The 27,489-nt window shown below is 43.1% G+C and overlaps 1 protein-coding gene across 3 annotated transcripts; it reads right to left on the bottom strand.

Moving 5' to 3' along the window:
• Positions 1-301: 301 nt before the first annotated feature.
• Positions 302-5,944, bottom strand: LOC146685201 (uncharacterized). 3 transcript variants are annotated; one of them, XR_014917202.1, is made up of 5 exons: positions 5,156-5,944; positions 4,681-5,052; positions 4,343-4,376; positions 2,511-2,923; positions 302-1,840 (listed from the first exon to the last, which is right to left on the bottom strand). XR_014917202.1 is itself a non-coding variant. In XM_085444175.1 (4 exons), the coding sequence occupies exons 1-4, from the start codon at positions 5,570-5,572 to the stop codon at positions 2,892-2,894; spliced, it is 855 nt and encodes a 284-aa protein (XP_085300301.1). In that variant the 5' UTR covers positions 5,573-5,944; the 3' UTR covers positions 302-2,891. The 3 variants fall into 3 exon arrangements, 2 of the variants coding, with proteins under 2 accessions (XP_085300301.1, XP_085300300.1); XM_085444175.1 differs by having other exon boundaries at positions 302-2,923; XM_085444174.1 differs by lacking the exon at positions 2,511-2,923 and having other exon boundaries at positions 5,156-5,943.
• Between the last annotated feature and the right edge of the window lie 21,545 nt (positions 5,945-27,489).

Below are 27,489 nucleotides of genomic sequence, written 5' to 3'. Positions count from 1 at the left end.
ATCTTAGACAGTTGATAATGCAGAGGTCAGCTGGAGCCAATGCGGGTGAGGGGACTCGCCCAGCACTAACTACCTAGAAATCGTCCATGTGTCCCCCGTGTTAAGATGATAAGATGACCACACCTGAGTAGCCTTGCAGGTCAAATCCTATACTGTCCCAATCAGTCATGGGACTTTAGAGGCCTGAACAGCAAGTCTTGAGGGAAGGTGATCAGATGTTGTAATGTAAAGCATTGGAGCAATTTGCACTGATAAAGAGTTTTACTCTTTCACAAAGACTTTAAAAGTGAATATCCACAACAGGTTTTAGCTGCAGGAAATTTTAATAAAGCAATTTAGTGAGAGCAAAACAAAAGCAAAATCAAATAGTAAAAATCATAAAACATGAATGAAAACATCTGAATTACACTTATCTAATTAACCTACTCTGAGCTAATGCTAATGCTGACCCTTAAGTCCCCCTCTGCCACTGAATGTCACATCTTCAGAGATGGAATCCAGCTTCACCCTTCCGGACATCCAGTCACATTACAAACATCTAATCATTCATTAGATCCATCATTCCAGCCACACTGTATCATCGTATCTCTGTCTAGCTGACGTAGAAGATTTAACACCAAGTTTAAACTTTAAAATCAGGTCATCATTTTTCCTTTGTCATTCATAACAGAATTCACATCACATATAAATATTCGGTCATCACTTCATGTTTCACTTAGGCTACGTCCACATGTACACGGGAATTTTTGAAAACGCAGATTTTTCTATGCGTTTGCACCTTTAGTCCACACGTAAACGGTGTTTTTGGTCACTGAAAATGGAGATTTTTAAAAACTCCGGCCAGGGTGGATATTTTTGAAAACTCAGTTTTTGCATTTACGTGTGGACGAGAAAAACGCAGAAAACGCAGCGTCAAAGGTGTGCATGTTTTTTGACGTCACACTGTGCGCCACGTTATTGTTTCGGTGAAATGAATTTCTACATTACTGTTACTGTTAATTCTACTCTCTGCAGTGTTTAAATGCTTACATATACACACAGTTACTGTCCCTCCACACATACGACTCGGTTCTGCTTCTATGCCCCAGCTTTGTTTACTTTTTCCCACCGAGGCTTCTAGACTTCTGATTGGCCAACAATTCTGCACGGTTAGGAATATATCGCCACCTGCTGCTTTGGCATGTTCATAGCAGTGTTTTCCTTCATTTCTGCGTTTACGTGTGGACGGGATTATTTTTTAAAACGAAAATGGAAAATCTCCGTTTTCAAAAATACCCGTGTACGTGTGGACGTAGCCTCAGTTCATGTAATTCTATTTCAATTAGATTTGTCTTTAGCACATTTTCACATGAACATTCATTGTAACATAATCCCTTTTTAATTCAAATACTGAGGATTGCATCCTTTTTAAACTCTGTTTGTTATTCACTGTTTATTTCATACAACTTTTTTATTAAATCGATTTAAAAGTCGGGTTATTCATTGAGATCAGTGGATCTAGCCACTAACACACACACACACACACACACACACACACAACAATGACATTAGAACAGTCATTTTTACTACTCAAACAACTTTTCTCATTAATATGTCGATCAAACTTAGATTTTAGGGAAAAGGGGAAAAGTTCTGTTTTAGCACTCTGATCATTTTTAATCACATTAGGCTGAACATTAAGACTTTTTATCCCCTCTCAGCTGTGATGACAAGGAGCGCCCACTCTGTCAAGGTGTATAACTTGTCTGTGGTCGCTTGCGTTGTTTCTGGAGCTGCGTCACTGTGTCAACTGTGTTCTTTCAGGCGGATTTGTTAAATAACGGCATGGTGTCTGTGTTTTCTACAGGGTGGAAAATATTTTTGTCAGAAACCAAAGATTTGTGTCTGTACAGAGCAAAATGATTACATTTAAAACTGTAGTGAAAACTAAAATGAAGTGTTTAACTGAATAAAAATAAACAAGACTTGAAAAATGAAAATCCAAGAAATGAACATAAAACAAAGATATACTGGAAATGGTTTGACTGTTTAACTTGAGCCTGAGGAGTCATTTACTGAGCTGTCTACAGGACAGTGGGTGTTTTGTGATCTTCTAAAATTGTATTTTGAACTGTGTACTTCTGGACCCTGTTACAGGAAGCATGCTGAGTTAAGTACATGGATGACTAGAAGAGGAAAAGATTCATGAGAGGAGCTCTGATAACATGATTCACCATGGCAACATGTAAAAAAGAACTAAACCTACCAACGGGCTGTAACACCTCATTTTTTGTAGAGCAATTCATTATTTCTGTCATTACTGGAATAAAATGCTTCCCTGTTTTAAATATTTATAATTTGATTTCATTTCTGCCTCACTCATATATGATGGTCGTCTTACAACATCTCTGCTATGGAGATGTTTTACTGAGTTACTGTTAATGGTCCAGACTTCAACTGTACTAACTATTTCAGGTTTAGCTGAATCAGAATCAGAATCACTATACTTTATTAATCCCTAAGGAAATTACCTGTCCACAGAGTCACAGAGTTAAAAGGATGGAGACCACAGGGGCGATCGTGGCCCAAGAGTTGGCAGTTCATCTTGTAATCAGAAGGTTGCCGGTTCGAGCCCCGGTTCGGACAGTCTCGGTCATTGTGTCCTTGGGCAAGACACTTCACCTACTGCCTACTGGTGATGGCCAGAGGGGCCGATGGCGTGATACATACACAGGATGGTGATGAGTCTGCATACCGGCAGGAAGTTGAGCGGCTGGTACTCTGGTGCCGTCAGCACAGTCTGGAGCTGAACACTCTTAAGACTGTAGAGATGACAGTGGACTTCAGGAGACATCCCTCAACTCTGCTCCCCCTCACCATATCAGACAGCCCTGTGTCGACTGTGAAGATCTTCAAGTTCCTGGGTACAACCATCTCCCAGGACCTGAAGTGGGAGACCAACATCAACTCCATCCTCAAAAAGACCCAGCAGAGGATGTACTTCCTGAGACAACTGGGGAAGTACAGTCTTCCACAGGAGCTGCTGATCCAGTTCTACACTGCGGTCATTGAGTCTGTCCTGTGCTCCTCCATCACAGTCTGGTATGGAGCAGCCACTAAACAGGACAGGAGCAGACTGCAGCGGACTGTACGGGCAGCAGAAAGGATCATCGGCACCCCCCTGCCCTCCATCCAGGATCTGTACCTCTCAAGAACCAGGAAACGGGCAGGGAAAATCATCGCAGACCCCTCACACCCTGCACACAGACTTTTTGATCTGCTGCCCTCTGGCAGACGGTACAGAAGCCTGCAGACCAGGACCCCCCGACACAGGAACAGTTTCTTTCCCCTCGCCATCTCCCTTCTTAACAGTTGACCTGACACACTGCTCCCACTGCCAGACTGCAGCTGCACCTTATGTACATTCTGTAGTATTCATTCCACCTCATTCATTTCTGTATTTTATGTATAGAAGTTTAGATTCGTTATTTATAGTTGGTTTACACAGGTGTGTGTGTGTGTGTGTGTGTGTGTGTGTGTGTGTGTGTGATTTACATTGCTGTGCTTGAGAGCCTCCATCTACCGGAACCAAATTCCTTGTATGTGTCTGCACATATACTTGGCCAATAAACACGATTCTGATTCTGATTCTGATATGGCCTCGCTTCTGTCGTTTCTTCCCCAGGGCAGCTGTGGCTACAACTGTAGCTTGCATTCACCAGTGTGTAAATGAATAGTGGAATTGTAAATGCAATCCATCATTATTATAAGATAAGATAGATCTTTTTTGTTGTTTATTGGTATCTCTCCCGATTGCAGCTGTAGGTTTTTACATTCAACATTCTTTGGATAGGAAAAAGGGGAAATAAGAGGACTGGGAGGTTCTGAAAAGTAACTTGCTTAATTTGCTACACTCTGAGCTTTGATAGTAACTTTATTATTGAGGAAATAAAACTGTTATTCTGGCAGTTCTGGTGCAGCAGGAGGGTAGGAGTCAAATAACATGCACGAATATTTTATACAGTAACACATTGTGGCCAATCTCTAAAGTGATTAAAATGAACTCCAACCATCACCAGCGCAATATTAAAAGCCTCATTATGAGCTATGAGATATAAGATATTTCAACCCTCTGCTCGCTTGGTAGATGCATAACAAGTGTTGCATGGAGCTGGGTCAAAGCAAGCCCTGAACCCTTAATGTGAGAGTTTCAGTGAAAACAGGAACAGCAGAGACCTCTAGTGGTCACTGGGAAGATCATCATCATCAAATCAGTGAAGGTTTTTAGTATATTGCAGTGAAAGCGACTTTAGTTGATCTTATGAGAGCTGCGTGGTGAATTAAGGAGTGTTGGTGTGTTTACCTTGTGCAACTTCATCAAGTTCATAGTTTTGAGCCTGCAAAAGAGTTTTACGAATTAGTAAAAACGCTGTGTCAAATTATATGTGTAGATCCATCTGTTCAAATAAGGAACGGCTTAAGACATTTATCTTGTTTCTGCACACAAATGTATTTTAGGGTTTATAGTTAACTTTTAACTAAACTACAACATCACATGTTAAAGTTATTAATAGTGAGCTGCAGTCATATGATGGTGACCTGGGTGCCTGTGCAGATCAGAACGCAAGAAAAAATAGTTCCGCCATTTTAGACTGGCAGAGTCTGGCAGCTGTAACATCTGTATATAACAGAGCCTTTTACCTGCTGATGTGCTGCTGCTTGATGATGCTGTCCCCCTCTGCTGGAGCTCCCCTCACTGATCCAGTTGATCTGCTGGTTGGTTGCTTCTGGTTTTTGATGTTTTGCTTTACTGATCATTTGTTGAGCAACGTTAAAACAGCCGTCCCAGTCTTTCCTTTTTATGTTGCTCGTGATTTCTTTAGTCAGAGTTTCATTTGCTTCTTTCCTCAAAAGCTCCTCCAGAACCTTTTTCTCTTCTTCCAAAATCAGTTTGTAGTAAAAAGTTTTCTTGTTGCACCAACTGTATTTTTCTTCAAACCACTTTCTCCACCCACTCCAAGTCATGAAGAAAGCTGCAAGAGTCATGCCGAGGAGCAGAGAGTAAGCAGCAAGCTGAAAAAGAAGCAACAAGCATGCAAAATATAACAGCATTAATGTGTGTTTGCTGTAATTTCATTAAAAAAGCCGAATGAGCATAGAGCAAGAAAGTCCTCACCCTTGACTTGATTTTCACTTCAGATTTTCGAGCTTCTTGTTCGGTTGTGAGGTTCTCAGATTTGCAGAACAGCTTACTCGTGTTTTCATCAATGTTACAGCAACCATACCAGTCCGTGAAAATCAACAATGCTACAATCCACAGCAGACTGATTAGAAACGATCTGATAACGCGCTTGAGTACAAGGCATAAAAACGTAGATGGATGTTTCGCGGTGCTCCGAAATGTCTGGTCTATCAGGAGCACCAGGAAAAATATTAAAAAAACAGGCACGACGACGATTTCATTACATTCAAAAGTGCTGCAAGCGCACGTCGCGGTCTGCAGAAGAACAGTGGCAATGAATATCCCGATGACTGTCGCGACGGTGCCGATTTTTCCAGGACCAACTGCAGAAAGCAGGAGGTTTTTCCACATCTTGAGCAGTTAGGTGCCTGCTGGGGCTTCAGCTTCTGTCCTGTAAAATTACACCAGGTATCACAGTCTTTTTGAAATTCAGCTTAATATCTCAGTCCAATTGCAGCCATGAAATGAGCCCTCTGTTCGGTGGCAGGATGCAAACGCAACGTGACGTCATGAGTTTTAACTGCACTCACTTCAGAAGAATTAAAAGTTTCGTGTCAACGAAAGTCACTCTTGTTCTATTTCACTTAATACTGTGAGGAGATGGCGTGTCACCGCAGACTTTTTTTTTAATTAAAAAAAATAAAAACGAAAAGTCCAAAGCACTCAAACAGCGAGCGGGTACAGATCAAGCTGAGGTGTAAGGTGACAAAATGTGTGATTATGTGGGCGTATTCACCTTGTGTGACTGACTGTAGGCACAAAATCTGTTTCCCGTTTTTCGTACCAGCTATCACAATCTCCGGTTACCTGTTTGTTGTGTTCATAGTTTTCGTTACTCCTTAGCAATGCAATAGGCCTGGTTGACCTTTTACATTGTTGGTTTTGAAATCAATCCATGTCTTTTATACCATAAAGTTAAATTTAAGAGAGGAAAAATTAAAGTAGACTGTCTCCCTGCAAATGCTTTTCACAGAGGATAGAGGGTCCTGATTACCAGCGATTATGGGTATTCTCATAATATTCAACTGTCATAACACTGTGAGTTTCCTCCTCTCTCTAACTTTCCATTACTCTTTAGGCCTCGTATCATTTTTAATTTCTTTTACTTGCAGCTTGACAATTCAAGTTAAAATGGAAAAGGTCTTATATAAAAGAAAGGGACAACAATCGAAAACATGATAAGTTTAGTTGTTCATTCCTCTTTCATTTGCTGCAGTCTCAGTAAATCATGAATGCATGCATTTTTTGGGGATAATAAAAGTCCAGTTCCCTAACATTCAAACACAACATGATGCCATGAGGTGTTTTCAACAGCACTCACTTCAGGATCATTTGGACTGTCATGCAAAAAGCATTTCAAGCTTTTTGTTTAACAAGACATTTAATAAAGTTTTATAATCCTATAAATTCAATCAGTGCAACCAAGGTGCATTGGCTTTAGGTACAGCCATTCAAACTGCAACTAATGCATTCAAATACAGTAGTTTGGCCATAGATCTCATTATTTATTCATGACCCTAACCCCCTTTTTATGTACTCCAGGCATGTATTGACAGGTGTCCTTCTCCTGTAGATAAAACAGAAAGCTTAATGACTTACTTTAACTTGCATCAGTCTCACTCGAATCCCCACAGTTTAAATATCAGAGCACAGAGGGACAATGAGAACCTGTATGAGCTCAGAAACCCCAACAGTAAAGATTGAGCCACAGTGGATATTAGAGTGTTATTGTGTTGAGCTATTTCTAGACAACATGTTTCATGCAAGTTTCTGTAATTGTATAGAGAAAATAATTGACCAGAGCAATATAGAGTGCATATTTCAAAGAAGCTGCAACAGTAGAATACTAATACATTTCCTTAAGTGAAGCGCAGGAGAGAGATGGTGCCAAGATAAACTAACAGGATGTGATGCACAAATTTGTATAAATATGTGAGACAGGAAACATTTGGCGTGAGAACCTTGAACATAAACCACAAGTCTTCCGTTTTTGCACATTGATTTTCTCTTTTTTCTTGTTATTGCCAGTTATTGGCAGCATGTGTTTTTGCAGCTTGAATTCAGCTGTTGTTCCAGGTTACAAATTATATCAATGAAATAATTAGGCTAGAAACTAAAAAGTAATTTATTAGTCGCAAATTTTCTGTCAATGCAAAAAAAAAAGTGCATGCAGGAAAAGGAACATATGTGTTCAGTGTAGGAAATCCACAGTTACTAAAAACACAAACCATAAAACGGACTACTTTCAGCCACTCCCGATGGTGAGCTCCAGTGACTGTTTTTTGCACTCACCATCTGATTACTCACTTGAAACGCACTACAGACCCACTTCTGATTCATGGGGAGTCTCCCTCCTAGACGAGGACGTGGACTGGGAAGAGTTTTTCTGCTCTTCTCCAAAGACTGTAAATAGTGATGGCAGAAAAACCAGAACAACCTCCAATAAACCTGCCAGTAACACACACACCGCCACTATTTCCACACCCATTATTCAGCCATTTCCCACCAGCACGGGGGCCCAGCCTACGCCCACACCAGTTCCAGCCCCCAGGAGGAGGGCAGCTGTGACCCGGTCTACCTCCACACCTGCTTCTGTTTCTCAGGTGGGGGTGACTGGTGTCCAGCCACCTTCCGTGCCCGTCCCAGCGCCCAGGCTGAGGGCAACCAGAACCCAGCTTGACCCCCTGGAGGCTTGGAAGAGCTAACCAGTCCACCTGCTACTTCACCTCTTCATCCACCTCCTGATCCAACTTTTCATGCCCTCGCACTATCACTGGTTAGGCTAGCTGAGGTGTCCTCTGCTCAGGCCCCAGCTTTATTAGCCCAGGCTGCACTGTTGTCCCCTTCACTAGCTCACTCTTTAGCTCAGCCATTAGCCTCACCGACCTCTGTTTATCCATTAGTCTCCTCAGTCCAGTCAGTTCACTCACCTGCTGTCCAGTCTCCTGCTGCCCTCCAGTCAGTTCAGTCACCTGTAGCTCAGTCTCCACCTGTCCTCCAGTCACCTGTAGCTCAGTCTCCACCTGTCCTCCAGCCACCTGTAGCTCAGTCTCCACCTGTCCTCCAGCCACCTGTAGCTCAGTCTCCACCTGTCCTTCAGTCTCCTGTAGCTCAGTCCCCTGTCCAGTCAGTCCAGTCTGCTCCTGTCCAGTCTGCTCCTGTCCCCCGGTCGCCCGTCCTCCAGCCAGTCCAGTCTGCCGCCCAGTGCCCTGTAGTCCAGTCGCCTCCTGTTTCCCAGTCGCCTGTCCACCATCCCGTTCAGTTCCCGGACCTGCAGCCACAGCACCCAGAGCCAGCTGTGAGCTCTCCTGCTCCTCAGCCAGGGGTTTCCGCACCCGCTGGCCCGGCCGCTCCTCAGCCAGGGGTCTCCGCACCCGCTGGCCCGGCCGCTCCTCAGCCAGAGGCTTCCGCGCCTACTGGCCCTGCCTGTCTCCAGCCAGAGGCGTCCGCGCCTACTGGCCCTGCCTGTCTCCAGCCAGAGGCGTCCGCGCCTACTGGCCCTGCCTGTCTCCAGCCAGAAGCCTCAGCTGCACCCACGCCTGGCCCGGCCTCTGCCTCAGCTGCACCCACGCCCGGCCCGGCCTCTGCCTCAGCTGCACCCACGCCCGGCCCGGCCTCTGCCTCTGCTTCTGCTCCGCCTGGTCCGGCTCCAGCCTCAGAGCCTTCGTCCTCGCCTGGCCCAGCCTTTTTGGCTTTTGTTTCGCCTGCTGCAGCTCCGGCCTGTGCTTCGCCTGGTCCGGCCCCGCCGTCGCCTGATCCTGCCTCGTCTGGTCCTGTGCCCACCGGGCCATGGCCAGCACGCCTAACACTGGAGAACCGCCGCTGCCTTCCGCGCGGTCGGCCCCCTGAACTGCTCCGTCGTCTCCTTCGCCGCCGCTGTTGCCTTCTGCACGGCCGGCCCCCGGATCGCCTTTGCCTGAGTGGCCGCCGTTGCCTTCCGCACGGCCGGCCCCGGACCGCCTCTGCCTGAGTGGCCGCCGTTGCCTTCCGCACGGCCGGCCCCCGGACCGCCTCTGCCTGAGTGGCCGCCGTTGCCTTCCGCACGGCCGGCCTCCCGAACTGTGTCCACGTCGCCGCCGTTGCCTTCCACATGGTCGGCCCCCAGACCAGCGCTGTCATCGTCGCCGTTGCCTTCCGCACGGTCGGCCTCCCGAACTGTGTCCACGTCGCTGCCGTTGCCTTCCGCACGGTCGGCCCCCTGAACTGTCTCGTCTCGGCCGCGGACCACGTGGCCGCCCACCGGAACAGTCTCACCTCGACCGCCGCAGCCGCCCACCGGACCGGCTTAGTGGTCGCGGCTGCCTTCCACGTGGCCGCCCGCCTGGACTGTCTCTGTGTGGACTCCGTCCCTCCGTCCTGGGCCCCCTCCGCCCGCCCTGTTCTGGTTTTTTTTTCTTTTGGCTGTCGGGTGCCGGCCTTTGGAGGGGGGGGGGGGGGGGGGGGGGTACTGTCAGGGTTCCTGGGTCGTTGACCCAGTGATTTCAGTTTGTTCATGTTCAGTTTAGTTCGCCACATTAATGTCCTCACTTCCTGTTTTTTCCCCGTGTCAGCTTGTCTCCCGCGTCATTAGTCAGATTATGTTCAGCCCTGTACTCACCTGTTTCCAATCATTGTCATCATTCAACCTGTGTATTTAAGTTCCTCGGTTTCACCAGTTCTCTGTCGTGTCACTGATGATGTTGATGTTCATGTGATGTCCTTCCCGTGCGTTTCCTCAGTTCAGTCAGCCATTCAGTTGTCCAGCCAGTCAGTGTCCGTTTACCTTCTGTTCATCCACTCCTTATAATAAATCCTCACCAGTCTTCACCCACCTGCGAGTCCTGCGTTTGGGTTCCTTCTTCCTCTCGTCCACGACACAACTCCTGACAGTTTCACTGTGCGCCTCTTCATTTATTAGGTTTATCATGTATAGGCTCAAATTGTGGTCATAAATATTTTGTACTTGTAAATCAGGATTTGTATGTGTAAAAAAGATTTGTGTGTGGGCAAAAAATCATAATGATGTTTAAAAGATGCCAAAGCGCAACTGCAGGTTTTCAGATGAACTGCAAAAGAAATTTCCCTCGTACCGACCCAGTACTGGTAGCTTTTCTCATACAGATGACGCCTTATTTCTGTACCATTATTTAATTCCAAAGGTTTTTTTTTGTTTTTTGTTTTGCCCTTGTTGACATGTTAAAGCCTATATGACATTTTTATTTCACCGTTCATTAACCGCACAGAGAAGGCATCGTTTAAATATGTTCAAATATTCTCTAAGCAAACAGTATTATTAAAGTTCTTCATGACTGGGCCAAGTGTCCTCTTTTTTGGAAATCAAAATATGGTCACCCAGCATAGTGTGACTCATAGCAGTGGTCCCGGATCAACCCTGATTTTGAGTCAAAGTAATGCTAAAGTAATAATGGTATATCTGACCACTGGTATACCACAACTGTATCCTTTCAACAGCTTATGAGCCTTATGTGATATTTACATAGAAATCTTTCAGCTTCAAACTGTATTACCCTTCAAGGACCTGCAGTTCAAAAAAGTGCCCCTCTGACAGCCAAACCCATCTGTTCTATGACTGGATTGTTCAATTTGTGATTGACATGACACTGACCAATCAGCTGAAAGGAAGAAAAATAGGGTCAAAATTCGAACTTGTAAGTTGAAACTTGAGTGCAGAGTTTCACACAGATTTTACACTAGGAGTAGGTATGGGTGCATAGGTCGGCTGTGTTCTGGCACGCCTCACCGCCGGGACAGACTGGACACCAGTCACTCCCCCCGCCCCCCCGAGGAGTAGCTACAGGTGCAGGAGTGAGCTGGTACATGGCCGCGGTCAACCTGGGAGCCGTGACAGGCACCAGCAACTGCTGGGCCCACCTGAGGAGCCTGTACGGGTGAAGGGACTGGCAAACCCTCAAACGGCCTGAAAACCCGAGCAGGGACCAACCGGGCCCTAGCCCCCCTCACCCCAGAAACTGATGGGACGGGGCAGATGAGAGGGAGCGAGGGAACACAAGAGAAAAAGAGAGACACGACGGGCTGAGGAAACACAGATACACATGAAGGAGGGAAACACAAGGAGAGGAACAAGCCACAAGTGGAAATACAAAACAATTAAAATCTACACAGAAAAAACCTAGGCACTACACAATCAACTTAAGACTTCCAAAGAGGTCTTAAACACGAAACATAATACAAAATGACAAAAAAAAACAGAAAACTCAAACCGGAAAACTCAAATGACCCAGGATCATGACACATTGAGCTAGTCTAAGTCATTCCTTTTATTAAAGCACTAGTATTACCTTTGTTACACCCATGACATGTTACTAGGAAAAAGAAAAAATCTTTTTTCAATGTAGATGAAGGAAGACAAATGGTTATTTTACATCAATTTATTTATTTATTGAGAGCCATACAATATCTTCTCACTTCTTAATCTGAACAAGAGGTCAAGAACAATAGTCATCAAAATATTCACAAGAAAGATTATTTGGCAGCGTGGTTCTTGTTTTTAAGATATTTATTCTGCCTGCACAACAACACCTACTCGTGTTTTTAAGTTTATGACGTGTGGTGACATCACAGTGATCTTCGTAGATGATTGTTTTCCCAGAAAACAACGTGGTTAAGAGATGATGTTATCTCATGAATCTAAATGTGGCTTAAATATTTTCAACATTTGCGCAATGGTGAGTGGATTTTAGAAATGCAGGCGAGAAAAAGATCAAGATAGTGTAAAGATTAAATGACAGGACATGATGATTTCCTGGCTTTAAATATATTATCTCCCCATGCTGGTGCTGCAACTTTTGCGTGTGTGTTCATTTCACACTTTGTAGAGGCAAAGAGTAAAACGAACACTGCAGATCTGTGTGTCTATTACTCGCTTTTCTGCAATATCAGGTTCATACAGGAAACATTTGGCCTAAGAAACTTGAATTCAAACCACAAGTGCTACTGGTAATCTGTGCACAATTTAAAATATATATATAATAAAAATTATTTATTGCTACCAACAAGTTTATTTTCTGGGCCTCTTTTTTCAGATTAAATAAAAATGTCTTATTCCAGGTGTCACCGGTGTCAGTGAAAGAATTAGTTTCATTTATATGGAAACTACAGTAATTTTTCAGTAAGAGAAATTTGAATTTTTTTCTGACTGGAAAAGCAAAGTGCATGCAGGAAATGGTTTCTATGCTAATGCTGTAATTTGCTTCACGCTCCAGGTTGGTAGGATGGTGAGTCAAATGAAAATAACAAAAAGAAAACTGTTTGTAATATAGTTAAAGCTTTATTTATGTGGAAATGACACACAGACAACATCTGTCATAATTTGCCATGTGGATTTCCATTAATTTTAGCAGGCACAAATGCAGAAGACAGGAATTAAACTTTGTGTTTAGTCTGGACTAACAGCTCAAAGTCCAAAAAACCATAAATGTCTAAAGAACAAAGCCTGTTAATCCAAAGATCTGAAATGATATAGAAATGAAAATTCACAGCAAACACAGTGATGGACATCTTAGAAATACATGGAAGATGAACAAGAAAAGAACAAGAAAATGGGAACAAGAAAAAATAAACAGAAGGTAAGCCAATTCAATTTATTCATGTAATGAAGGAGGAGGAAACAGATGGGGATCACAGATGAAGACAATTAACATAATGAGACAGGGACACATTAAACAGCTACCAATATAAAACAGGAAGTAAAACAAAACTAAAGTGACTGAAATTCATTTGACACAGGGGAAGACAGAAGGACTAGACGAGACAATGAATCACTAAAAGATAAGATACAAGACAGAAGGAACGGAATGAAAACACAAAGGGAACTAACTAAGCACAGCCTCAAACCAAAACACAGATTGAAGACTCAACATATAAATGGAAACCAAACAACCAAAGCAGAAAATAAAGTGACAAACAGACAAAAACAAAACAAAACAAAAAACCCCAGACAAAACTCAAACATGAATCATTCTCAAAAATCAATAGGAATCATAAACCCAGGGTACAAGACACACAACCATACAACATTACAGTCCGAAGGTCAGACGCTTGTCATTGATTTTTAGCCTTGTTATTGCTGTAAAGAGATTTCTCCCTGTTCTGAGTTTTTAACTATAAACTGTAAATAAAAGTATTGATAAATTCTTTCCAATTTTATGTTAACAAAAATGATTTACATTTAAACTCATAGCCCATGCAGATTTTCACAGTGGTTAACTCTAACAATTTCCAACAATTTTCTCTCTGAGATGATCTTTTTGATGACATACCTTTAATCCTGGGATATTCCAGGTGTTTTAGCTTTAACAACTTCTAGTTTCTTTATCAGTGTCATGGATGGGACTATTATTTAAACCAGAAATAACCAGTATAAAAATACTGTCACGTGACTGAGTGGTCTGTGCCGAACTGAACTCAGGCGCAGGACAGAGACAGCAGGTGGTTTAACAATATTTATTAGACTTAAGCTCTGGAAACCTGGGAAACGTGAAACACTGGGTGAATCCGTAAACTGGGGGGAAGCTTGAGTTTCACAGCAGTGGGCGAGACGACCGAGCGGATGACATACGACCCAATAAAAAGAGGAGCCAGCTTGCAGGAGGAAACCTTAAGGGGAACGTCCTTAGCCGACAGCCACACCTTCTGCCCTGGAACCTACTGAGGAGCTGGTGATCGTAGACAATCCGCATAGTGGCAGTGACGGGCAGCAGCTTTCAGCAGTGCCTCCCGAGTCCGAGTCCAGACGTGGCGGCATCACTGGAGATGGTGCTGGATGAGAGACCAGTGGGAGAGAGGGAGAGACCAGTGGATGCAGAAACATGTGAATTGTGCGCATACTCGACCCATAGGAGATGTGCTGACCAGGTTTCATGTTATTTTATGGGAAACTACGCAGCGGAGTGTGGATTCCAGTTCCTGGTTGAGTCTCTCAGTCTGTCCATTGGTTTGAGGGTGGTAACTGGAACTGAGGTTGACTTGCGCACCTAGGGCAGAGCAGAAAGATTTCCAAACCTGGGATGTAAATTGAGGTCCCCTGTCCGAAGAGACTTCTGCAGGAAATCGGTGGAGTTTGAAGACGTGGTCAATCATGAGTCTTGCAGTTTCCGTGGCAGTGGGTAGTTTTTCCAGGGCAATGAAGTGAGCTGCTTTAGAAAACCTGACAGAATCCATGGATGGCAGGCTTTTGAGTGTCCTTGCAAAGAAAGGTGGCTATATTGGTCGCTGATTTGTTTTTGTTTTGTTTTTGAATGTCAGAAATGTATATTTGTGAATGTGGAGATGTTATATTGGTGTCACTGGTAAAAATTAAATAAATGAAATGGGTATATATTTGTTTTTTGTTAAGTTGCCTAATAATTATGCACAGTAATAGTCACCTGCACACACAGATATCCCCTGTGGAGCAGGGAAATTATTTTACTGCTATTGTTAAATAATTGTCATCATTACCATTGCATTAATAATATAATCTGGAGTTTATATTGCATTCAGGGGTTGAACAGTGTGTGTCTTTCAGAAAAGCTAAAAGTCACAGGCTGACAGGAAACAGGCTTGGAGAGTTTTGCAGAAGTGGAAGTTCGGACAATCTATTGTGCAAGTGACTTGGAGCCATAGAAGGAATTGCAATACATGCTTACAAAACACTTACAGTGGGGCAAAAAAGTATTTAGTCAGCCACCGATTGTGCAAGTTCCCCCACCTAAAATGATGACAGAGGTCAGTAATTTGCACCAGAGGTACACTTCAACTGTGAGAGACAGAATGTGAAAAAAAAAATCCATGAATCCACATGGTAGGATTTGTAAAGAATTTATTCGTAAATCAGGGTGGAAAATAAGTATTTGGTCAATAACAAAAATACAACTCAATACTTTGTAACATAACCTTTGTTGGCAATAACAGAGGTCAAACGTTTACTATAGGTCTTTACCAGGTTTGCACACACAGTAGCTGGTATTTTGGCCCATTCCTCCATGCAGATCTTCTCGAGAGCAGTGATGTTTTGGGGCTGTCGCCGAGCAACACGGACTTTCAACTCCCGCCACAGATTTTCTATGGGGTTGAGGTCTGGAGACTGGCTAGGCCACTCCAGGACTTTCAAATGCTTCTTACGGAGCCACTCCTTTGTTGCCCGGGCGGTGTGTTTTGGATCATTGTCATGTTGGAAGACCCAGCCTCGTTTCATCTTCAAAGTTCTCACTGATGGAAGGAGGTTTTGGCTCAAAATCTCCCGATACATGGCCCCATTCATTCTGTCCTTAACACGGATCAGTCGTCCTGTCCCCCTGGCAGAAAAACAGCCCCATAGCATGATGTTTCCACCCCCATGCTTCACAGTAGGTATGGTGTTCTTGGGATGCAACTCAGTATTCGTCTTCCTCCAAACACGACGAGTTGAGTTTATACCAAAAAGTTCTACTTTGGTTTCATCTGACCACATGACATTCTCCCAATCCTCTGCTGTATCATCCATGTGCTCTCTGGCAAACTTCAGACGGGCCTGGACATGCACTGGCTTCAGCAGCGGAACACGTCTGGCACTGCGGGATTTGATTCCCTGCCGTTGTAGTGTGTTACTGATGGTGACCTTTGTTACTTTGGTCCCAGCTCTCTGCAGGTCATTCACCAGGTCCCCCCGTGTGGTTCTGGGATCTTTGCTCACCGTTCTCATGATCATTTTGACCCCACGCGATGAGATCTTGCGTGGAGCCCCAGATCGAGGGAGATTATCAGTGGTCTTGTATGTCTTCCATTTTCTGATGATTGCTCCCACAGTTGATTTTTTTCACTCCAAGCTGCTTGCCTATTGTAGATTCACTCTTCCCAGTCTGGTGCAGGTCTACAATACTTTTCCTGGTGTCCTTCGAAAGCTCTTTGGTCTTGGCCATGGCGGCGTTTGGAGTCTGACTGTTTGAGGCTGTGGACAGGTGTCTTTTATACAGATGATGAGTTCAAACAGGTGCCATTCATACAGGTAACGAGTGGGGGACAGAAAAGCTTCTTACAGAAGACGTTACAGGTCTGTGAGAGCCAGAGATTTTCCTTGTTTGAGGTGACCAAATACTTATTTTCCACCCTGATTTACGAATAAATTCTTTACAAATCCTACCATGTGGATTCATGGATTTTTTTTTCACATTCTGTCTCTCACAGTTGAAGTGTACCTCTGGTGCAAATTACTGACCTCTGTCATCATTTTAGGTGGGGGAACTTGCACAATCGGTGGCTGACTAAATACTTTTTTGCCCCACTGTATATATCAGATCATTTTATATTAAGCTTTTAAGTAGAGGTTCTTGGTTAAAACATTTATTTAGTAGAAGACATACACATAGTCTCAGTGAGCCTCTGGTCTAGTGAAAGCTCAGAAGTGCAACAGGTGAATTGAGAAAGAGCATTTGAGGACGAGACACAGACAGTTAAGAGGTGACACAAAGAGCATGTGAGGTCAACACATACACACACATTAGTCAGATTTATTTAGAGGAGAGATTAGTTATGTCTCGACAAGAAAGAGGAACAATTCACTTTAAGATAACGGAAAGTACCAGCCATGAAAATAGAAGATGATCTTCTAGGTAAAAAGTCATTCTGGTGTTGATCTGATCTATGTATAAAATGTATCTGTGACGCATGAAGGGGCGTCAGTAAATCAAACCCTGATGCTATAAAATATCTGTTCATGCTTTGATTAAGTCGAGGACTACTGGCTGTCTGCGTACAGAGTGTCTTCCCACGCGTGTATTCATTAAAATCATTGTTGGACCAAGATCCTCTGGACCAAGAGTGGTTTGTACTCTCCCTCCTCAATTTTGAACCTTAACACCCCCTAAAATAACTAAAACTAAAAACAAACTAAAAACTACTTCCAGAAACATTCAGCTTTGATATTAATGAGTTTTTTTTTGCTTCATTGAGAACATGGTTGTTGTTCAATAATAACATTATTCCTCAAAAATACAACTTGCCTAATAATTCTGCACTCCCTGTATATATATGACTAGAAAGGGCTGCACCTGCAAGGAGAATACATATATTTCAGCATAAAAATATGTAGCATTAAGGAAAATAGAATACATGTGTGTGAAAGGAAGATTAATGGATTTATGTGAGAGTGAATATACATGGATATGAAATAAGAATAAAGGTGTGTGAGATGACAATATATATATATGTGAGAGTGAAAGTATATGTGTGTGAAAGAAGAATGTATGTGTGTGAGAGTGAAAGAATGAGTTTTGGCTTGCACGGCCCCTCATACGTTAGCACAGTTAGTTCATTAACACATTAGCGCTGTGCAGCCCAACGCACGGGGCGATCCGCACTAACTCGCTAACGTAGATTTGTCATGTTAATGCGCTTATGGCGTTAACGATTTTAACGAGATTAACGCTGACAGCACTAATACATCCATCCATCCATCCATCTTCATCCGCTTTGTCCGGGGCCGGGTCGCGGGGGCAGCAGCCTAAGCAAAGAGGCCCAGACCTCCCTCTCCCCAGCCACCTCCTCCAGCTTATCTGGGGGAACACCAAGGCGTTCCCAGGCCAGCCGAGAGATATAATCTCTCCAGCGTGTCCTGGGTCTGCCCCGGGGCCTCCTCCCGGTGGGACATGCCTGGAACACCTCACCCAGGAGGTGCCCAGGGGCGGGGTATGTTACACCCCGGCCTAGGCAACCGGCGTGCAACACAGGAAAAATAAAAATAAGGGAAAAAAAACAAAACAACTACTACAGTTTTCCACAAAAATATCCCAAAACGAAAGTATCGACAGCTATTTACATCAAAACACCAAACTATTTACAACCGGGGGGGAGATCACAACCATGACACACTGAAACACAGGGTTTAAATACCTAGAGGGAGCAATCAGGAAAATGGACAACAAGAGGGAAACACAGCTGGGGCAACTCAGAACTGACGAGACAGGGAAACGTAAACTGAAAACACTAAGATAACACAGACTTTCAAAGTAAAACAGGAAACACATAACAGTCACGCCAAAAACAACACACTGACAACACCGAAACGTAACAGCTCCCCCCACCCATATCTATATACATATATATAGATATAAATACATATACACACACACACACACACACACACACACACACACACACTTGTTGTTGGACAAAATAGGAGACATTTCTGTTTATTCTGTCTTCATTGATAAAAGACTGCACATTAAGAACTCCAGTACTTGTATCTGGTGAGGCTACATGTAAGTTAAACATATAACTACTACTGACCATCGTGTTACTACTAAACCTTCATGTTGAACTTAAAGTCTCAAACTTAAATCTTAGTCTCAGAGATTTCAGTTCTGCTTGATTTGGTAATATATGTGGTTGGTGTGGGAACAGCAAGTACACAGGTCAGAAATATGAGCAGGAGAACAAATTTCCTTTTTTTCTAAGAAAGATGGAAGATCATTTGGAAGTGTTTTTGATATGTTAAACAATTAAATTGTTCTATTTGCATTAACAGTCACCTTGCAGCCCATTGGCTGTTGTTTGACAACAGTGCATTGTTTTGACCTGCATTATCCAATCACATTCAGTTTCTACAGAGACTGCAAGCTGCTAAAAGCTGCTTCCTGTTCGTGTTGGTATCTGATGTTCCTCTTTGTTACTTTTTTATTTTTTACAATAAGCTCACCATAGTACAAATTTAGAGTTACATTTGAATATGTGGAAGCCCTGTGACAAAACGTCCGGAGGCCAAGTACCAAAAATCAAACCCACGTGCAGAAAAGCCAAAGCGGAGGCTGAGGAAAGGGTTTAACAAAGGTTTATTAACTAGCACAAGAATGATGTTTACGATGGCACTTGACTTCAGGCTTGACACGTGGGGCGTGAGGGTCTTGGACAGGGGAGAGAGATAAAGCAAGGGGACAGGTCCAAGAAAGCAGCGGCAGCTGGCTGGTGATTAGGTACGTACTGGAAGAGAGGAGAGCAGTGTTAGAGCAGTAGCCAATGAGGAGTTGTGGAGAGGGTGGAAGCTATGAAAATCTTCGTCTTACTGTGCAGGTGGGAGATGGAAGCGTTGAAGGAGAGGTGGTGCGGTCCGGGTGGGTTTGGTGGTGTGTGGCAGCTGTCCTGAGCGGTGAAGATCCTGTAATAGTGTAAGGGCAGGAGGGCAGGCAGGTGAGGCAAGGAGATGATTCTGAAAGCAGGCGGGTTAACCAGATTTCAAAGATGAGTTGTTCAGTGTGATGGAATTTCCCGGAGTAACTAGAACACAAGATGGCAAGGTTAGTAAAGCACTTGAGAATCATGGACATGAAGCGCTCCAGGGACTCCCACCAAAAGTGGCGCTTGATCAGGGCAGTGGTACGGGCAGTTCCAGGGTGACAGGAGAATCGAGAGTCGCATGCCCATGTGATCACTGGAGCACGAGCAGCCGAAGGAATGAACCAGCGTCCGGGAGGCCGTGTTCCTGGGTCGGGTTCATCCTGGAGGGCCAGAAACGCCACTTGACAAGCCATGGGCAGCACTGAAGGAGGTACGGTCTGGTCCGTGTCTGGAGCAAATTGCGGGGAAAGAGCATCAGCTTTAGCATTCTTATGACCTGGGCGGAAAGAGAGGGAGAAGTTGAAACGGTCAAAAAACAGAGACCATCGGGCTTGGCGGGCGTTAAGCCGTTTCGTCGTTCTGAGGTAAATGAGGTTTTTGTGATCAGTGAAAATAACAAAAGGGTGCTCTGCTCCCTCCAGAAGGTGGCGCCATTCCTCCAAGGCCAACTTTATGGCTAACAGCTCTCGATCACCAACACAGTAGTTGCGTTCGGCAGGCGACAGGCGCCGTGAGAAAAAGGCACAGTGCTTTAACTTGGCTCGTGGCCCAGTGCGTTGCGAGAGAATGGCACCAACAGCAATGTCAGAAGTGTCTACCTCTAGGACAAATGGTTTATTAGGGTCAGGGTGTTGCAACACCGGGGCAGAGGTAAACAGGTCCTTGAATCTCTCGAAGGCAGCTTCAGCCTCAGGAGTCCAAAGAAATGGTCTCTTAGTGGATGTGAGCGTGGTGAGTGGTGTAGCTAACTTGCTGTAGTTGCGTATGAAACGTATGAAAAAAAAATGAGGACAGGAGAAGACTAGAAACTCAAGAACGATTCCAGTCCTCCCAAGAACTGGTAAATATTCATTTAGAGATGAAAATTGTACCAGTTGCTTTGTTCTGCGTTATCCATAAAGCTTCACTTTGGTCACATTCCCTACCTCTTCAAAGAAACTGAAGTAGAGCTTTGCATCAGAACATTTATGTGAATTTGTGGCAACGAAGTAATTGTTAATCTTTTGTGAATTCTGAGTAGGTGATTACCTAAAGTCAAGAGAAAAACTAAAAGCATCACTGACCTGTGATACATCAGAGCTACAGACAGATGAGGAGGAAGAGGGATTTAGGAAAAGAAATTAAGCCAAGGTTTGATTTTTAGAGATTTATGGCAAGTATCAAACTTAAAAAACAAAAACAAAAAAACCCCACTTGGCTAGCCATTGATCAATGGCCTCCTTGACTCCGCGCTCAAACCAGCGTTCCTCCCTGTCCAGGATGTTACATCCTCATCATTGAAGACTGTCCACTGGCCTGTAGGTGTAAACAGACTGCAGAGTCCTGGCCTGATGAGTTAGCTCTTCTGTGTTGTGCCATCTGCTTTGCCAGAGGTTGTTTGCAGCCATTCCCCAACTCTCTGTGAATAGTACTCGTGGCCATTAATCAATGGTCTTTGATCAGTAGTTGTTGATCAATGGTCATGACAATTTGCATATTAATGATCAAAGAACTGACCTCACAGTCCATTGTTCATTCGGTGGTGCTAGTCTCAGTCATTGTGCAAATGTTTATAAGATTGGGGAAACCTGCTGAGCCAGTCTGCTGAGACTTAATAAGTCACCTGGATGACTGATGAAATGTTTCTCTCACTGAAAACGCAACGTCCAGATGAACAGAATCAACTTTTTGGGATTTACTTACCTGGATGATTGAGCACGCATCAAGACTAATTTGTACTTACTCAAGTACACCATTACTTTTTGAACTTGAATAAATAAATAAATACATTTTCCAATCAAGACTTGGTCATGTGATTGGCTCATTCAGCACAAGGCAGTAGAACTATATATGTTTAATAATGTTATGAAAAAGGTAGGAAAAACAAATGCTTTGGAAAACCAACCTGTATCTACATGAATAGATACAGGTTGGGATGGCTATAGCTCAGGAGGTACAGCAGGTCATCTGCGAATCAGAAGGTTGGTAGTTTGATCTCTGGTTCCCACAGTCTGCATGCTAAATGTCCTTGGGGAAGATACTAACCCCAAGTTGCTCTCTGATGCATCCATCGGTGTGTCAATGTTTGAATGTTGTTTTGGAAGCACTTAAAAGCATAGAAAAAACGGATTGTGTAAATGTGGTATGTTGTATAAAGCGCTTTGAGTGCTGCCCGAGAGTAAGAATCAGCCCATTTACCATAAATTTAAACCAAACATCCCCAACTACTTGTTTCTCTTTAGGATCTTTTACTTTTAATGACAAACCTAGATGTTCAAACTGTTTATGCTTTGGGATGCATTTCATTTGTTATTTGAGGCATCAGCATGTTGAAGCAAGACAGGGAACACACCCACACACATAAAATACCAACCTATTGCTCCCACAGTTTTAGACCATCAGCATGCTACTTTGAAAAACCAGCAACATGTTCAAGCACGACAGGGCGGCATTTTTTTTTAAGATGTGTGGCCTCAGGTCTTCAGCACTCTTGTGGAGCTGTGGAAGGCCATGTATCCGGGGTCTTTACCTGCCTCACTGGGGGCATTATAGCAGTCTATCACCCTCGTTTTCAAGAACATTCGCTGTCTTACACACACAGAAAACGCAGTGTTTGTTTGTGTACCTTTCTTTGTCTTTATCTTTCAGGTGCTGTGTATGGTTTGAGTGTGTTTTGTTAAAGATGCAGCATGTCTCTCTGTTTCAGCCTCAACCCACCTCCTGCCTCTTTTCTCTCTTTCTGTCTCTTCTTTTCATTTTCCACACAGATAATATTATGAAAACAAGATTAAAAGATGAGCCTACAAAGAGTGGATAGTGCCATAGTGCTCCTCTTGTGAAAGAAAATGTGTTTGCATGACAAAGCATTGAGTCTATGATTCGGTTTGTTAGAACAGTTTTTTTTTTTTAAAGGCCATGGAAGTGTAACATAGTTAAATAGAGTTCAAGTTAAATCCCGCTGTTTGGCACTTTTCCCGTCTGAAATGATAAGTTGCAAATATATGTTAGAGGTCCTACAATTCCTTCAATGACCTTCTTGACGATTTTCATGTCAATATCATTACAATCAGTGGATGTTTTATATTTACACATGTGTACAATGTCAATTATTTCTTTTTCCTCCACTTATGTGAGGAACATTGAGTTAGGGTTCCTATCAATCAGGTTTTCACTACAGTCTACTGATGGCAGTGACTCAGGAATTTGTTCTGCCAGTTTTGGTCCAATATTTACAAAATAATGATTAAAGCTGTTGACCTTATCAGCAGTGTTTTCCATAATATTGCCATTATCGATAAAGTATTGTGGATAACTTTGTTGTCCAGAATTATTTTTAATGATACCGTTTAAAACATCCCATATTCCTTTCATATTATGTTTATTGTTGTTCAATATTTTACTATAATACTCCTTTCTACATACACGTATAATATTGGTCAACTTATTTTTGTATTTTTTATATTTATTTTCAGCTTCTTTTGTTCTTTGTTTTAGGTATTCCCTATAGAGTGTATTTTTCTTTTTACATGCATTTTGTAAACCCCTAGTGAGCCATGGTCTATCTGAATATTTGTGCTTTCTGTTGTATTTTATTGTTGGACAGTTTTTATCGTACAACTCCATGAATATTCTTAAAAATATGCCATATGCAATATCAATATCAGCTTCTTTGTACACATTGTCCCAGTCCTGATTTAATAGATCGTTCTTAAATGCAATCATAGTTTCTTCTGTCCTTACACGTCTGTATCTCAGTTGTTCTTCATGCTGATTTTTCTTATAATTAGTGTCATAAACTGCAAAAACTGGTAGGTGATCACTGATGTCATTAATTAATATTCCGCTCACAATGTTGTTTTCCATATTGTTAGTGAAAATATTGTCAAGTAAGGTGGCACAATGTGGTGTAATTCTGCTAGGCCTGGTTATTTTAGGATGTAAACTCAAACTGTACATAGTGTTTAGGAATTCGTCGCTCATTTTATGCTTTTTTGGATTCAACAGGTCAATATTAAAATCACCACAGATAAACATAACTTTTTGATTTGTTTTAGAGAATATTTCCTCTATGAAGTCATTAAATACTTGAATACTAGAGCCAGGTGTTCTATATATACAGCTAATTATTACATTTTTTTCTTTTTCCTTATAAATTTCAATTGTTATACATTCTAGTAAATTATCAATTACAGTTGTCATACTTTCTACCACCTTGTAGTTTAGGTTTTTATCCACATACACAGCTACTCCCCCTCCACTCTTGTTCCTTCTATTTACAAAATTCACTTCATATCCCTCCAGTCCAAAGTCCATTCCTTTCTCCGCATTGATCCATGTTTCAGAAATGGCAATAATTCCAAATGGATTTGTCAACTCATTTAGATATTCCTTTATATTGTTGAAGTTGGCATACAGACTTCTGCTATTAAAATGGATTATTGATAATTTATTTTCCGTGTTGATGGTGTGCTTAAACTGTTCATCAGTGAAGTAGCAGCAGTTACAGCTGATGTTGTAGAAGAAATTATTTTCCGGGTCTATATCCTTTTCTAAGTCTAGAACATTATGGTCTGTGTATCGAAATGTTCTCAGTTCCAGATTATCATAAAGAGAATTCCAATGAGTCATGTTGATATTGTTGCCGGATGCAGATGAAGTTCTTTTGGACTGTGCCATGTGTTGTGTTGTGTGTCACGTCACATGTGTATTCATACCTCCAGAGTAAGTTGACCTCAGTATTTGTCCAGCTCTTCCATATTTCTGATGACCAACACTTTGGCTTGTTCCGGTGTTCCATTGAGTTTAATGAATACTTCGCAGTTGGTGGTCCATGTATTTTGAATTTTTCCCTGTTTCTTCAAGTAACGTGCTTTCCTGGCAATGTCCGCATTTCTTTTTATCAGATGTTCGTTCATGAAGACATCGGATCCTTTCAGTTTCCTTCCTTGTTTTAACAGTGCTGTTTTCTGTTTTCTGTTTGCAAATCTCACAATGATGGCTGGTTTGTTACTGTCATTTTTTCGGGGTAGAGGGTGGCAAGCCTCAATGTTGTTATAATCCACTTCCACGCCTTTGGACCGTAGAAAGGTAACCACTTGATGCTCCGTGGAGTTGACATCTTCCTCTCCTGGCCCTCCTACATTGTCAGTGGCGACCGCCCGGGCGTATGACCGGGGTTTGATGCGAAGCCCCGTGATGATAACATCGTTCATCCAGGTGTACTGCTCCAAATCCGCCACTCTGTTCTCCAGGTACGCCAGCCGCCGATCCTTCTCGGCGTTCTGGATGCGGAGAGCCTTAACTTCCTCGACCAGGTCCAGGATGGCTTTCTGCTGCAGTTTGACAGTAGAAATCTCCTCTGTCATAAACTCCAGCGACTTCTTAATATCGTCTCCTTCCTCGGCTGACAGAACTTTTTTCGGGCCCATGCTGAGAGACGCTCTCGTAGCTTTGCCGTGACGACCGGCTAGCTACTTCCCAGAATCCTGGGTTAGTAAAGCACTTGAGAATCATGGACATGAAGCGCTCCAGGGACTCCCACCAAAAGTGGCGCTTGATCAGGGCAGTGGTACGGGCAGTTCCAGGGTGACAGGAGAATCGAGAGTCGCATGCCCATGTGATCACTGGAGCACGAGCAGCCGAAGGAATGAACCAGCGTCCGGGAGGCCGTGTTCCTGGGTCGGGTTCATCCTGGAGGGCCAGAAACGCCACTTGACAAGCCATGGGCAGCACTGAAGGAGGTACGGTCTGGTCCGTGTCTGGAGCAAATTGCGGGGAAAGAGCATCAGCTTTAGCATTCTTATGACCTGGGCGGAAAGAGAGGGAGAAGTTGAAACGGTCAAAAAACAGAGACCATCGGGCTTGGCGGGCGTTAAGCCGTTTCGTCGTTCTGAGGTAAATGAGGTTTTTGTGATCAGTGAAAATAACAAAAGGGTGCTCTGCTCCCTCCAGAAGGTGGCGCCATTCCTCCAAGGCCAACTTTATGGCTAACAGCTCTCGATCACCAACACAGTAGTTGCGTTCGGCAGGCGACAGGCGCCGTGAGAAAAAGGCACAGTGCTTTAACTTGGCTCGTGGCCCAGTGCGTTGCGAGAGAATGGCACCAACAGCAATGTCAGAAGTGTCTACCTCTAGGACAAATGGTTTATTAGGGTCAGGGTGTTGCAACACCGGGGCAGAGGTAAACAGGTCCTTGAATCTCTCGAAGGCAGCTTCAGCCTCAGGAGTCCAAAGAAATGGTCTCTTAGTGGATGTGAGCGTGGTGAGTGGTGTAGCTAACTTGCTGTAGTTGCGTATGAAACGTATGAAAAAAAAATGAGGACAGGAGAAGACTAGAAACTCAAGAACGATTCCAGTCCTCCCAAGAACTGGTAAATATTCATTTAGAGATGAAAATTGTACCAGTTGCTTTGTTCTGCGTTATCCATAAAGCTTCACTTTGGTCACATTCCCTACCTCTTCAAAGAAACTGAAGTAGAGCTTTGCATCAGAACATTTATGTGAATTTGTGGCAACGAAGTAATTGTTAATCTTTTGTGAATTCTGAGTAGGTGATTACCTAAAGTCAAGAGAAAAACTAAAAGCATCACTGACCTGTGATACATCAGAGCTACAGACAGATGAGGAGGAAGAGGGATTTAGGAAAAGAAATTAAGCCAAGGTTTGATTTTTAGAGATTTATGGCAAGTATCAAACTTAAAAAACAAAAACAAAAAAACCCCACTTGGCTAGCCATTGATCAATGGCCTCCTTGACTCCGCGCTCAAACCAGCGTTCCTCCCTGTCCAGGATGTTACATCCTCATCATTGAAGACTGTCCACTGGCCTGTAGGTGTAAACAGACTGCAGAGTCCTGGCCTGATGAGTTAGCTCTTCTGTGTTGTGCCATCTGCTTTGCCAGAGGTTGTTTGCAGCCATTCCCCAACTCTCTGTGAATAGTACTCGTGGCCATTAATCAATGGTCTTTGATCAGTAGTTGTTGATCAATGGTCATGACAATTTGCATATTAATGATCAAAGAACTGACCTCACAGTCCATTGTTCATTCGGTGGTGCTAGTCTCAGTCATTGTGCAAATGTTTATAAGATTGGGGAAACCTGCTGAGCCAGTCTGCTGAGACTTAATAAGTCACCTGGATGACTGATGAAATGTTTCTCTCACTGAAAACGCAACGTCCAGATGAACAGAATCAACTTTTTGGGATTTACTTACCTGGATGATTGAGCACGCATCAAGACTAATTTGTACTTACTCAAGTACACCATTACTTTTTGAACTTGAATAAATAAATAAATACATTTTCCAATCAAGACTTGGTCATGTGATTGGCTCATTCAGCACAAGGCAGTAGAACTATATATGTTTAATAATGTTATGAAAAAGGTAGGAAAAACAAATGCTTTGGAAAACCAACCTGTATCTACATGAATAGATACAGGTTGGGATGGCTATAGCTCAGGAGGTACAGCAGGTCATCTGCGAATCAGAAGGTTGGTAGTTTGATCTCTGGTTCCCACAGTCTGCATGCTAAATGTCCTTGGGGAAGATACTAACCCCAAGTTGCTCTCTGATGCATCCATCGGTGTGTCAATGTTTGAATGTTGTTTTGGAAGCACTTAAAAGCATAGAAAAAACGGATTGTGTAAATGTGGTATGTTGTATAAAGCGCTTTGAGTGCTGCCCGAGAGTAAGAATCAGCCCATTTACCATAAATTTAAACCAAACATCCCCAACTACTTGTTTCTCTTTAGGATCTTTTACTTTTAATGACAAACCTAGATGTTCAAACTGTTTATGCTTTGGGATGCATTTCATTTGTTATTTGAGGCATCAGCATGTTGAAGTAAGACAGGGAACACACCCACACACATAAAATACCAACCTATTGCTCCCACAGTTTTAGACCATCAGCATGCTACTTTGAAAAACCAGCAACATGTTCAAGCACGACAGGGCGGCATTTTTTTTTAAGATCTGTGGC

The sequence above is a fragment of the Copadichromis virginalis genome, linkage group LG20 (assembly GCF_057382275.1).
Source record: "Copadichromis virginalis isolate Kocher_CV1m ecotype Utaka linkage group LG20, C_Virginalis_male_GT1.1, whole genome shotgun sequence".
NCBI lineage: Eukaryota > Metazoa > Chordata > Actinopteri > Cichliformes > Cichlidae > Copadichromis > Copadichromis virginalis.
Note: the sequence above shows the minus strand (reverse complement) of the source record. Positions and strands in the feature narration are given on the sequence as shown.

Excerpts from the sequence above, each read along its gene's own strand:
- LOC146685201 (XM_085444174.1), bottom strand. The coding sequence starts at position 5,572 with ATGTGGAAAAACCTCCTGCTTTCTGCAGTTGGTCCTGGAAAAATCGGC. Across the intron at positions 5,053-5,155 it reads AAGTGAAAATCAAGTCAAGG|CTTGCTGCTTACTCTCTGCT; the intron begins GTGAGGACTTTC and ends CTTCTTTTTCAG. Across the intron at positions 1,841-4,342 it reads ACTTGATGAAGTTGCACAAG|AAAACACAGACACCATGCCG; the intron begins GTAAACACACCA and ends TCCACCCTGTAG.